General features: G+C 44.1%; 1 protein-coding gene across 1 annotated transcript; it reads left to right on the top strand.

Annotated features, from left to right (window-relative positions):
• The first annotated feature begins 229 nt into the window (after window positions 1–229).
• LOC138416832 (trophoblast Kunitz domain protein 1) lies at window positions 230–9,899 on the top strand. The gene is made up of 9 exons (XM_069546329.1): window positions 230–342; window positions 2,387–2,470; window positions 3,530–3,601; window positions 4,787–4,885; window positions 5,383–5,466; window positions 6,552–6,623; window positions 7,359–7,457; window positions 8,685–8,877; window positions 9,319–9,899. Coding segments are annotated over exons 1-9 (798 nt in total). The 5' UTR covers window positions 230–248; the 3' UTR covers window positions 9,320–9,899.
• Window positions 9,900–13,784: the final 3,885 nt, after the last annotated feature.

A 13,784-nucleotide genomic window follows, 5' to 3' on the forward strand; every position in this document is an offset into this window, starting at 1 on the left:
AATCTGTGTTTACACAAGACCCACAGGCATCATCAAGTGATAAGTGCTCTTACTGGGCATTTGAGCCCTGCAGACAGATGCAGGAGGCATGGTTAGGTAGGGAGATTATGCAATAAACAGGACTGACTCAACTCCTCCCCTTGCCCACTCCCCTCCTTATCACCTGATCTCACGACTCAGCCAGAATATTAAAAGCTCAGTGTGTCCATCCTCAGCATCCTCAGGAGCCCTCCTGCAAGGCCACCAAGATGAGACGGCTCTGCCTCTCCACAGCCCTTCTCTTCCTCCTGGTTATCCTGGTGGACAGCACCCCGCTGAATATATACCATATCCAGGATGAAGGTAGGTCCAGCCTCACCTCTCCTCTACAGCTTCTGGGAAAATGATAGAAGTCCATGGAAGGGGGCGGGGCAGGTGTGGAGTGGGTATTGCCAAGCATTTCTAGATATCTCCTGTCATGTTGGTCAGGATTACTGTCTGTTTCTTTGGTTTTGGCAGCAGAGTCTTCCTCCTTGTGAAAGGATATTCTCTAGTTCCGTGGTCTGCTCTCTGGTTGTGGTGTGTGGGCTTCTTGCAGGAGTGGCTTCTCTGGTTGCAGAGCAAGGGCTCTAGGAATTTGGGCTCGTAAGTTTCAGTTTACTTTCTTAGTTGCCACCAGGCATGTGGAATCTTCCTGACCAGGGACAGAACCCATGTCCCCTGCCTTAGCATGTGCATTCTTATCTACTGGACCATCAGGGAGGACTTAAAGTGCAAAGATTTGACTCCACTGATATGTTGACTATCATGAGGATATATATTACAATTTTATTTTATTTTATTACATATATATACATATCTCCAAGCTGGAATCCTGGAATGGGATCCCTTTGCCTTCTCCAGAAGGTTTTCCCAGCACAAGGATTGAAGCCTGGTCTCCAGCAATGCAGGTGGTTTCTTTACCAGCTGAGCCACCAGGAAAGCCCTGCATAGTAGTAGAAAGCTTCAAATTTGTACCATCTCTTAGTTAAATGGCCTAGGTCTCCTAAAACTGCTGGAGTTTCCTGCTGTTAGATGTTATGAGATGAGACAAGGCAACTCAAGGGAACTTCTAGATGTGGTAGGTGTCCAAGAAATGACAAGCATGCCTTTACTGTTTACAGTTTTCAACAACTGTCACTCCAGCACCTCTGAGGAGAAGGGAGGGAACTGAGAGTGAGATCAATTACAGTGGCTGCTAATCCAACCAACATGCCTGCTTAGTGAACCCTAGGGAGAAATACATATGAACAGGGCTCAGAGAGCTTGTGGGTTGGTGAATACAGGAAGCTGATGTGAGGGTGCTGTGCTCACTAGGGCACAGAGGCTGGGCACAGCTCCCTCCTTCTTTGCCGGCACATCTCTTCCATTTTTCTGCCTTGAGTTCTATTTTGGGGATTTAAACAATGGTTTTCCGAAGTTCAGCCACTGGTTCTATTGAGTTGTTGAATTTGAAGAAGGGGTCATGGACCCACAATCCCCTTTTTAATTATTTGGTCACAAGCATGATTGACTTGGGACCTGATGGCTGGCATCTGAACTGAGTTTTCAGCCCTCAACCTGCAGAATCTGCAGTAGCTCCATCAGTTCCCATCACATGTAAATGGACTTGTTGCACACCCAGTGGCTGTTTGGGGAACTGAATGCTGTTGGGAGAGACACCACGTATTTGGTGTCAGGGGAAAACCCAGAATCACTGTGCCCTGTGATTTGGGGCTCAGGTGATGCTCCAAAAATGGGGAGTAATGAATGTTCACATTGCAGCCAGAAACTGTTCTCAGCTGTCTGTATTTTCAGAGTTCCTGGGAGAATCAGGGAGTGTATCAAATGGGTTGTAACATGCTAGTATCTTGTCCTGGCCCTGCCACACACATGCCTGGGGCAGGTCATCTGCAATTTTCTTCTCAAACAGGGGATGTATGTCACACGGGTTTTGAACCGATTACCATTCATATGTATAAGGAGGTGAATCAAATTTCATGCTGAATTTTGTACATTTTCCACCAATATGTGTTAATCTGAAAAAATCTGAAAAAATTTACTTTACTACTTACTTTGGGTAAGAAGGAACATTTGCATGTCAAATAATGAGTGTTCTTCTATCATGAAAACTAATCAGAAAGACCTGCAATGAATGTGCTGCAGGGAATGTAAGAAGTAGCCCTCTGTAGGCTGACCAATGGACCAAGGCTGAGACAATTAGGAAAGTGTCCAGGCCCTTTCCCATGTCCCCTTTTGACTATTCCTCATTATGCTTATTTGTCTTCTCCCTCATCCACTGTTGACTACTATTTGATTGGCATATTTGATCCTTACTTGCTTCATGCCCCAGTTTGCTGAAACTGTTGGAATTTCCTGTCTTTCATAGGTCTGGAGACAAGCCATAGAAGGGGACCCGAGAAACGTTCAGTAATAGATGTGGTTTCAGGTATCATTAACGGTGTGGCTACAGGTATGAACTTTCTGCTACTCTCGGGAGGGAAGGGGACACTGAGATTGAGATTAGGCAACACTGAATAATGATTCAATCAAAATGCCTGCTTAGTGAAACCTCAGTAAGAATCCATAAATATGGGCATTCAGGGACCATTCTGGGTGGTAATACACAGCGGTGATGTGAGGGTTGTGTGTTGTCGAGGATGTGGAGTCTCCCCACACTTCCACTTTGCCTTGCAAATCTCACAGATTTTGCTGTGCCTAGATTTACCCTTATGATAACATGACATCCCGATGTAAGTGCTCTTCATGAGTATGGTCATCATTTTACTGAGTTGTTGAAAATGGAACTTCCCAGTTTTAGACACTTTGTCAAATCAGGAGTGACTCGGGATAACGTTGCTGGCATCTGAACTGAGGACAGTTCTGAGCCCTCCACTTGCACTATCTCTACTAACTCCCTGGATTTGCTGTCAGAATTAAATGGCCCTGTGGGGCACCCAGCAGGTATTTGGAGGAATTGCATGTTGTTTCTTGACACATCACAGATTTGGTGTCAGAGAAAGCCAGACTCACCCTCCCTGTGCTTTGGAAGCTCGGGTGAATCCTGGGGACAGGGGACTAGTAGGAGACTGCACCCCGAAGTTCTCAGCATTTACCCATATGTTCAGAGTTCCTGGCCGAAGAGGATAGTGTATCAAGTGGGTTTTGACAGGGAATATCTATTTTGGACCCTATCAGCCTCTTGCTGTGTGTCCTCAGGCTAGTCATCTCTAGTCTTCATCTGAACAGTAAAGAAGTGCTAACGGAGTTCTTTGAACATTTACCAGTCATAAAACTAAACAGCTTATTCTCTTTCATGGCCAAGTTTGGTCATTTTCCACCAGGATAGAGACATGAGAAGATTCTCTATCTGCTTCCTTGGGCTCATAGGACCAAGGCTGGTACAATATTAGCAAATTCTTCAGGCCTTTTTCTTTGTCCACTTTTACCTATGATTTTATTTTCCATATTTGAAACTTGTCCTGGTTCATGGTTCAATATTTCTGAAAATTTGAAATCTGTTCTTTCATAGGTACCAAGATTATTGAGAAGGGAGCCGGAATACTGACAGGATTGGCTGAAATAATCACTAAAGCCATTAAAGGTTTGAACTTTCTGCACCTGTTGGGAGAGAGGAGGGCACTCACTGAGACTGAGATCAGCACCACTGGCTAACAATTCAACACTTACACCTGTTGAGTGAATCCTCAGCACAAATCCATCAATATTGGCTGAGAGAGTTTAGGAAGGGGGAACAAATGGTCCTGAGGTGAGGGTGCTCTGCTCAGGAGGGCGTGGACACTCTGCCTACTCCACTCCTCCCGCGCCCTAAAGATCTCCTCCATTTCACTGTTTCTGAGTTTTCTCCTAGATATTAATGTGAAAACAGTGGTTGAGTTTTCCTGAGTTTGGTCGCTTGTTCCACTGAGTGTTTGACCATGGAGGTGGAGTCATGGAATTTTCGAGTTTTAGTCACTTAGTCAGAAGCATGATAACTTGAGAACACATGGCTGGCCTCTGAAGTCAGGGCATTCTGGATACCTCAACCATTGGCCCTGACTCCACAGACATGGTATCAGAAGTCAGTGGACAGTGGGCGGCCCACTGGGTGTTGGGAATTGGATGGTTGAGGGAAAAACCATGTATTTAGTGCCAGGAAAACCTCAGATTCACCCTCTCCTGTGATTTGAGGCCTCAGGTGAGGCTTGCGGAGAGGTGAGTAGTGAAACTAAGACCCTGGACCTGGAAAGTCTCTCCAGTTCTCTGTATTGTTGAGTTCCTAGCCATCAGTAGTGCATCATTTGGGTTGTGACATGACAGTATATTGTCCTGACCAGGCCACCCACAGGCTTGTGTCCTGCGGCAAGTCATCTGCAGTTTCCTCATCTGAACAGCGGAAACATGTGCATGAGTTCCTAGAACAGATGATGAGTTATGAATAGAAAGACTTTATTCATGACCAGATTTCTCCATTTTTTACCACAATGTTTTTTCTGAAAATAATTCTCTACCTACTTGCTTTGGCTGAGTAAAACTGTTTCTTTATCAAATAATGTTTATTCCTGTATTATTTACAGTAATCAAAAGATGTGGAACCACAGAGCAGGGAAAGCAAGAAACGCAGCTCTTGTGGGGTAGCCTGTGGGAACAAGGCTGATACAATATAACGGAAGTCTCCAGGCCCTTTCCCTTGTTGTCTTTTGACTGTTATTATCTTATCCATGTTTGATCTTTTCCTGTTTCATGCACCAGGCCTCCTGAAACTCTAGAAATTTATTCTCTTTCATAGGTCAGGTGATGATTTCCAGAATTCAATTTGATAACCATACACTAGAGGAATTGCCAACACTCCAGCTTGAATACTCAACACTCAGTGAGGAGAATAATGGTTTGTAGTTTCTGCACCTTGGGGAAGAGGGAAGGGCACTGAGGTTCTGATCAATGACCAGCACTTCAATCAGTTAGCCTAATTCTTGAAACCTCAGCAGTGCATAAATATTTCATGGTGAAAATTGTGCATGTTTCGCCAAGATGTGTTCATCTAAAACAATGTCTTTAACTATTTACTTTAGGTGGGAAAGAATATTTGGACATCAAATAATGAGTATTCCTCTTTCATGAAAAATAAATAGAAATACCTGGGATGAATGCTCTAGAGTGAATGTAAGAAAGAGCCCCATGTAGGATGACTCCTGATACCAAAGCTGAGATATTATTAGGAAAGTCTCCAGGCCCTTTCCCATGTCCCCTTTTGACTATTGTTTATTATCCATATTTATACCCTCTCTTGTTCACAGTAGACTACCATTTACTGTGCATATTTCATCCTTAGTTGGTTCATGCCCCAGGCTTGCTGAAACTGTTGGAATTTCCTGTCTTTCATAGGTCTGAAGACAAGCCACAGAAGGGGACTTGAGAAGCGTTCAGTAACAGATGTGGTTACAAGTATCATCAACGGTGTGGCTACAGGTATGAACTTTCTGCAACTCTGGGGAGAGGAAAGAGCATTGAGAATGAGAACAGGCACCATCGGCCAATGATTCAATCCCAATGCCTATTTGATGAAACCTCAATAAGAATCCATAAATATGTGATTCAGAGAGCGTTTGGGTTTGTAGCACATGGCGGTGATGTAAGGGTCCCGTGCTTTCTAGGGAATGTAGGCTCTTCACACTCCACTTCCACCTTGCCCCGCACTTCTCACTCATCTCTCTGTGCCTAGATTCATCCTTCATGAATATAAGACACCACTATGTGAGTGGTCCTCCTTAGAATGGTCATCTGATTTACTGAGTTCTTGAACATGGAGTGGGGTCATGGAACTTCCCAGTTTTAGACACTTTGTCAAATCAGGAGTGACTCGGGATAACATGGCTGGCATCTGAACTGAGGACAGCTCTGAGCCCTCCACCTGCACAATCTATACTAACTCCCTAGATTTGCTGTCAGAATTAAATGGCCCTGTGGGGCACCCAGCAGGTATTTGGAGGAATTGCATGTTGTTTCTTGACGCATCACAGATTTGGTGTCAGGGAAACCGAGATTCACCCTCCCTGTGCTTTGGAAGCTCAGGTGAGTCCTGGGGACAGGGGACTAATGAAAGTAGGACACTGCACCCCGACGCTCTCAGCATTTATCGATATTTTCAGAGTTCCTGGCCGAATAGGATAGTATATCAAGTGGGTTTTGACAGGGAATATCTATTTTGGTCCCTATCAGCCTCTTGCTATGTGTCCTCAGGCTAGTCATCTCTAGTTCTCATCTGAACAGTAAAGATGTGCTAAAGGAGTTCTTTGAATGTTTACCAGTCATAAAACTAAAGAGCTTATTCTCTTTCATGGCCAAGTTTGGTCATTTCCCATAAGGATAGATCCCTGAAAAGATTTCACTATCTGCGTCCTTGGGCTGATGGGACCAAGGCTGGTACAATATTAGCAAATTCTTCAGGCCTTTTTCTTTGTCCATTTTTGCCTATGATTTTATTTTCCATGTTTGAAACTTGTCCTGGTTCATGGTTCAATATTTCTGAAAACTTGAAATCTGTTCTTTCATAGGTACCAAGATTATTGAGAAGGGAGCTGGAATACTAACAGGATTGGCTGAAATAATCACTAAAGCCATTAAAGGTTTGAACTTTCTGCACCTGTTGGGAGAGAGGAGGGCACTCACTGAGACTGAGATCAGTACCACTGGCTGACAATTCAATAGTTATGCCTGTTGAGTGAACCCTCAGCACAAATCCATCAATATTGGCTGAGAGAGCTTAGGAAGGGGGAACAAATGGTCCTGAGGTGAGGGTGCTCTGCTCAGGAGGGTGTGGACACTCCACCTAACTCCACTCTTACCGTACCCTAAAAATTTCTCATCCATTTCACTGTTTCTGAGTTTTCTCTTAGACACTAGTTTGAAAACAGTGATTAAGAGGATACATGCTTGTGTCCTGGGGAAAGTCATCTTCAGTTTCCTCATGTGAGCAGGGGAAACATGTTACATGAGTTCTTCGAATAGAGGACGAGTTATGAACAGAAAGACTATTCACGTGTCCAGATACGTGTTACTCTGAAAGAAGTTCTCTGCCTAATTGCTCTGGCCCAGCCAAAATATTTCTCTATCAAATAATATTTACTCCTGTATTATTACAAGAAATCAAAAGACGTTGAATCACGGAGGAAGGCAATGGCAGGGGACCAAGCAACAGCATTTGTGAAGGAGGATGTGGGATGAAAGCAGAGAATACTGCAGAAGTCTCCGGGCCCTTTCCCTGTTGTCTTTTGACTGTTATTATCATATCCATGATTGACCCTTTTCCTGTTTCATGAAGCAGGCCTCCTGAAACTCTTGAAATTTACTCTGTTTCATAGGTCAAGTGATGATTTCCGGAATACAGTTTGATAACCATACACTAGAGGAATACCAAACACTCAAGATTGAATACTCAACACTCAATGAGGAGAATAAAGGTTTGTAGTTTCTGCGCTTCGGGGAAGAAGGACAGGCACTGAGATTCAGATCAATGACCAAACACCAATGCTTCAATCAATAAGCCTGTTTCTTGAAACCTCAACAGTGCATAAATATTTGGGTTCAGAGAGCTTTCTAGGTGGTGAATATGATTGTGAGGGTGCTGTGCTCACAAGGGAATGGAATCTCCACAGACACACATCCCTTTGCCTTACACGTCTCCTCCATTTCACTCTTTGTGAATGTTTCATGTATATTCATCTAAGAACAGCAAGTAAGTATCTTCCTCAGTTTGGTCAGAAGTAACCATCAGTTATTGAAGATGGAGGTGAGGTCATGGACTTCCCCATTTTAGCCATTTGGTCACAAGCCAAAGTAAGTAGGGACCACGTGTCTGGCACTAAACCGAGGACAGTCTTAAGCGCTTAACCTGTGGGGTCTGCACAGACTGCATGGATTTCATATCAGACAGCAATTAAATGGGGGACGCCCACTGGGTGTAGGGGAATTGGTTGATGGTAAAGACATCACAGATTTGTGTTAGGAGAAACCCAGGCATACTCTGGCCCGTGACTGGGAGCTATCGTTACCTTGGGTACAAGCAAGTGATGAACGTAGGACACTGACTCCAGATACTCTTACAAGTGTGCTGTATTTTCTGAATTCCTGGTAGAATCAGGTATTGTATCAGATGGGTTGTGACATCATAGCAATTTGTCCTGACTCTACCACCCACATGCTCTGTTCCTGGGAAAGTTATCTGCAGTTTCCTCATCTGAAGAGGAGAAATGAGTTACATGCATTCTTTGAACAGGTTACCAGTCATGAATACAAAGAATTTATGCCCTGCTGCCTTAGTGTCTACAGCACCGGAGAGTTTAGTTTCCTGACAGGGATTGAACATATGACTCCAGTACTGGAAGCCAGATTCTTAACCACTGGACGGCCTTGGATACCTTACAGATGTTTTAAGGCTATTCAGGCACTATACCAAATCTCCTTAGAGGACTTCATGAGGACATATACGTTTTTACACCATGTCATCCCTGGCAACATTCATGATTCTGTTCCAGAAAGGAGGTTCTCAAATGGTCTTTTCAATCTGGCATTCCTCCACACCCTTAACATTCTCTATGGCAAACAAACTGGGGATTCTAGTTGTTGTCCTTGTATGGAGCTTGATGAGCATCCTCATAACTGAGCCACTGCCCCTCTCATTCCAGCAGCTTCTAAGCCTGCCCTTTGCCTGGAGCCTAAAGTAACAGGTGACTGCAATGCCACAATGACCAGGTACTTCTACAACACCCAGACTGGCCTCTGTGAGCAGTTTGTGTACACTGGCTGTGAAGGGAATGGAAACAACTTCGAAAATTTAGAGGACTGCATGAAGACCTGCTCTCAAGAGGCAGGGTCTCTGTGGTAAGACAGGGGCCAGGGCACAGGGGGAAGGGCTGGGGAAAGGGGTGGAGCTCCGGGGGCCACACACCATCCACCCTGCAGGATGTCCTCCTCCTTGCTGCTGCCAGGAGGAAAGGCTGCAGTGTCCTGTAAAACCCACACTGAGCAAGTTCTCCAGGGAGAGGATGGCAGAAGGTCAACCCCTGATGCCTCTTTGTGATCATCTCAACCTGAATATATGCTCCTCTTTCTCAGTTGGGAACACTGATTCAGCCACCCTCCAGGGTGGGACTGCACTGCTTCTGAGTGCCCTACATAGTCTTGGAAATCTCACTTCCTTCTTGTTCATGATTTGGGAATGTGGTTCCATATTTTTTTAAAAATACGGGATCTATTGAGCTGATCATTGTCCAGGTCTGGGTCTACACTGATGGCACTCAACAACTTCCTTTCTTTTTGCAGAGGACATGTGAAGAGTGGATTTGGAAACTCTCAGGTCCAAGGAGGAGCCCTGCAGGGCTGGGCTGTGGCTGCGTCTGAACCCCTTCAGTCTCCTCACAGTCCTTCTCTCCCCGACCATCCTTAGCAGAGCCTGCATTTTCCTTTCCTCCATTGGTCAACATGTCTAATTCTGTCTCATCCAGCTGGTTCTCAACACCATGAGAGCATGTTTTCCCTTTACCCCTAGCTCTTCACCCAGTTCCTGACACCAATGAGACAGTTTATACTTATTTGAGGAAAGAAGGAAGGAATGTAGGAGCACATTGCTCATGACCAGAGTAACTGTAGAGCCTGCGGTGTAACACAGGATTTTTGTTTTCATCCCCATCTTCAAGGCATCTTCACCTTCATCCCGGTTCCCACCATCACTGCTCTCCTTGTGGGTGGCCAAGGAGGAATTTCCAGCATTCAGTTCTCAACATCAGTAATGAGAGCAGAGTTTGGTTTAAAAAAGCCCCTTTTCCACACAATGATGTTGCAATTTTCATTTCTGTAGCACCAAAGACTATGGTTTATATTTCAGTAAATGTATATTTAAAATTAAACTGACTGGAGTCTGTTGTTTATAATTACAAACCTTAACAAATAGTGTCCATGGAAATGGTGGTCTTGCTAACTGTTCTGCAGACAGTGGACACCTCCCATTCCCTTTTCCGGAGACTATGCTCTATTGGGTATAGGAAGCAAACCCATTATACCATCATTGACTCCTTAATATCATCCACAGGTTACAGAGAACCCTGAGAGATACACACATCAACTTGAAAACTTTTCCTTGTTACTTTTAATCTCAGTCAAACTGGGGGGCAGGTTGTCCTCCTGACTCTCAGAAGGAGAATGGGTATGAGACTCAGTTGTTCACTTATCTAAGAAATCTGATTCCCTGAGGTCACATGTGGGGAGGAGGGTTCATACTTCAGGTAAAGAAAGGTCAACTACTGTTTAGTATCCCTGGCTCTGTGTTAGCATTTTGCCTACATTTTTCCATTAATCATGCTAAGAATCCATCAATGGAGGAAACGGAAGAGGCGTAGAGATGGCACTTAGCTGCTGTATTCAGTGCCTAACATAGCAGGTTCAACTCTTCCAAGCAAAGGGACTTGGATGATGCTTTCCTGCTCTGCTTCTGGGAAGATTTAGAATGAAGGCAACTTTGGAAACAGACCGTATGTGTTTCACCACAGACTAGTAAAGTTTGTCATGGAGACCTCCGCAAGTAGTAGCATTAGCATTTGAATCAATGGGAACACACAGGGTGTGTTGGTGCTGTTTTTCACATCTTTCCAGTCTTGGGCAAATTCTCAACATCTCTGAGCTTTGCTTTCTTTAGTATAAATAATGATAAGACTCGTACTTTTCAGTGTTTCCAGCCAGAGACCACTGAAATATTCCGCTTTGTCTTCTTGCTTTTCTTTTGCTTTGGAATAGTTTTGTTTGTGGCCTTCTGTACAGTATTACGGACCTCCGAACATAAGTCTTCAGGCATGCTGTTTACAAGTTCTAATCCCTTGAATCTATTTGTTACATCCACTACATATTCACAGTGGATTGGATTGAAGTCATACTTGGCTAGTAGTTTTCCCTCTTTTTTAGTTTAAGCCTAAGTTTTGTTATAAGACTCTGATGATCTGAGCCACAGTCAGTTTCAGGCCTTGCTTTTACTGACTCTACACAGTTTCTCCATCTTCAGCTACAAAGAACGGAACCGATTTGATTTCAGCGTTGACCATTTGGCGATGTCCATGTGTAAAATCGTCTCTTGTGTTGTTGAGAAAGGGTATGGGCTATGACCATGCATTCTCTTGGCAGAATTCAGCTAGTTGCCTTGTTTCATTTTGTTCTCCAAGGTCAAACTTGCCTGTTACTCCAAGTATCTCTTGACTTCCTACTTTTGAATTCCAATCTCCAATGATGAATAGAACATTTTTTGTTGTTGTTGTTAGTTATCAGAGTTCTTGTATGTCTTCATAGAACGGATCAACTTCAGTTTCTTCAGCATCAGTGGTAGGGGGATAGACTTGAATTACTGTGATGTTGAATGGCTTGCCTTGGAAACGACCCAAGAACAGCTGTCATTTTTGAAGTTGCACTCAAGTCCTGAATTGCAGACTCTTTTGTTGACTATGAGGGCTACTCCCTCCAAAGTTAACTGCAGGCAGAGCAAGATGCAGTACTTCCTTGAGTTTGCTTGTGGGGTCAAGACTGCTTTTTCCACGCTGGTACAATGTTAGTTAAGACTCAGTGTTCTTCCTCTTGCTCCCCTATCAGACTATATTTTATTTTCCTATAATGATATCAATGACAGTTACATGCATCATTATAGACAAGGCTCATCATCATAGAGACTCACAGGAATTTTACTTTATCCACTCTCTTCAGTGATGGGGCCCTTAGTATGAGTATTAAATAGGAGAGTCGTTTACTTAGAAATACTTATCAAAATTTATCCTTTTGGTTCTGAGAGCATAGTTTCTTGAGTAGGGAAACAGCTGTAAACAAAATGTGGTAAATGATAATAATATATCCTTCTAGGAGGGAGACAGACAATAAAAATGGGAAAATCCTATGCCAGGTCTTGATGAGAGTCATGAAGAAAGGGAGTGATGGGGATTCAGAAGGTGGTAGAGGGTCAGGGAAACCCTCTGTGATAAAGAGGCATTGAGCAGAGTCTGTCAAAAAATGTGCTTAGTGTGTTTGAGAGGCAGACAGGACTAGGGGGACTGGAGCTGAGTGGATTAAGGGGGAGTGAAGCGGAAGGGGACCAGACAGAGAGGCTATGGGGACAGATCACAGAGAGCCTTTTAGAACCTTAAGAATCAGGATCTGACTCTCAGAAAACCAGAGTCACTAAGGGATTGGTCATGGGGATCATAGGCTAGGATTCACTTTGAAACAGGATCCTGCAGCTGCAGCTGAAGAATAGCCTCTAAGGGGCGAAGGGCAGAAACAGAGGGCCCTGGGCAGGCTGCTGCAGGAGTCCAGTGAGCCATGATGGAGTGTGTACCCATATTGTTCCCTGAGTCGATCTCAGTTCACTAGAAAAACATGAATAATGTACTCTGTTGAGGTTTCGGAGGAGACTTCATCACAATCATGATTCATTAAATCTTTAGCCATTTGTGATGGACTCACTCTTCAAACCCTCTCCTTTCCTTGAGGTGTGGGGGCAGGGAAAAGTAGAAGGTAGGAATTAGAACTCCTTTCTTAAATAATTAAAAATTACTTCCTTCTTGGTGGCCATTGTGATCCTGAGAGCACTGTGGTTGCTCATTTCTAGGAAGGTTTAGGTTCTGTCCAGGTACCCAGTGTACAGGTCTGGGGCTTCAGAGATTCAAACAGCAAGTTCCTCTCCTTTTGCAGAGGCCATGGGAACTGGGCTCCTCTGAGAGGCTGAAGTCCAAGGAGCACCTAGTCAGGGCTGAGCTCTGGCTGCTTGTGATAATATTCGGCCTTTCCATCTTGCTTCTCAACCCTACATCCTCAGCAGAAATCTGCCTCTTTTCTCTCTCCCATAATAGTACATGCTTTACTCCTGTCTCATCCAGTTGGCTCTAAGCACCATGAGAATACAACTTCCCTTTATCCCTAGAACCATGCACAGTTCCAGGCACATAGGACACAGTCCACAAATACAGAAGGATGGAAACAGTGCAGGAGAAAAGCTCCTCGTGAAGCAGTGAAAGTAGAGCCTGGGATGTGAACTCATGATTCTTGCTGCAATCTTCTTTGTCTCTACATCCCAACCTTCATCCTCCACCCAGCAGCACTTTCAGAGCCTTGGAAACCTGGCTGCCTGGATGCTGCCAGAAAGGCTGGGACCACCTTATATTCTTGTAAATATGATTGACATTCAGGAAGTCATGTCCAAAATCTTTGATGCATCATCTGTGTTAATATCAAATAGATTTGCATGGGTGGTGTTTGTATGCTTGTGTATTAGTGACGTTGACTAACAGGAGACACTTGACTAACAGGCAAGTGTCTTCCTCCTGATTTTCAGCAGTTTGTCTTTCCAGCAAGTTACTTTTCTGTAGTTCAGTATCTCCATCTGTAGTCGGTATCTCCATCTTTAAAAAAGAATAATAATACTTAGGTGATAAGACTGTTAAAGAAGAATAAACTATCTCTTTTTCAATACTTACTGTGAGCCCACATGACAGGTCACAAGTTTAAATGCCCTCCAGGACATGGGAGTAATATAAATGGAAGCATGGGGACCATAAAGAATGGTGGTGATTATGGAAACTGGAGGGAATGCTCCCCTCCTGAGAGTAGAACCACTCTCTTTAGTTTACTATATGGGTTCCTTTGAGCAGCACCCTCAGCACCTGGGGAACCTTGTTGATGTAGCTACTCAGGTCCCAACCTGTGCTTCTGAATCAAAACTGTGAGGATGAAGATCTCAAATCTGTGTTTGACTAAATGGC

The sequence above is a fragment of the Ovis canadensis genome, chromosome 13 (assembly GCF_042477335.2).
Source record: "Ovis canadensis isolate MfBH-ARS-UI-01 breed Bighorn chromosome 13, ARS-UI_OviCan_v2, whole genome shotgun sequence".
Lineage (NCBI taxonomy): Eukaryota > Metazoa > Chordata > Mammalia > Artiodactyla > Bovidae > Ovis > Ovis canadensis.

Bases quoted from the DNA above. Each gene is read 5' to 3' on its own strand.
- LOC138416832 (XM_069546329.1), top strand. From the start codon at position 249: ATGAGACGGCTCTGCCTCTCCACAGCCCTTCTCTTCCTCCTGGTTATC. The intron at 343-2,386 runs GTAGGTCCAGCC...TGTCTTTCATAG, and splicing joins ATACCATATCCAGGATGAAG to GTCTGGAGACAAGCCATAGA. The intron at 7,458-8,684 runs GTTTGTAGTTTC...TCATTCCAGCAG, and splicing joins ACTCAATGAGGAGAATAAAG to CTTCTAAGCCTGCCCTTTGC.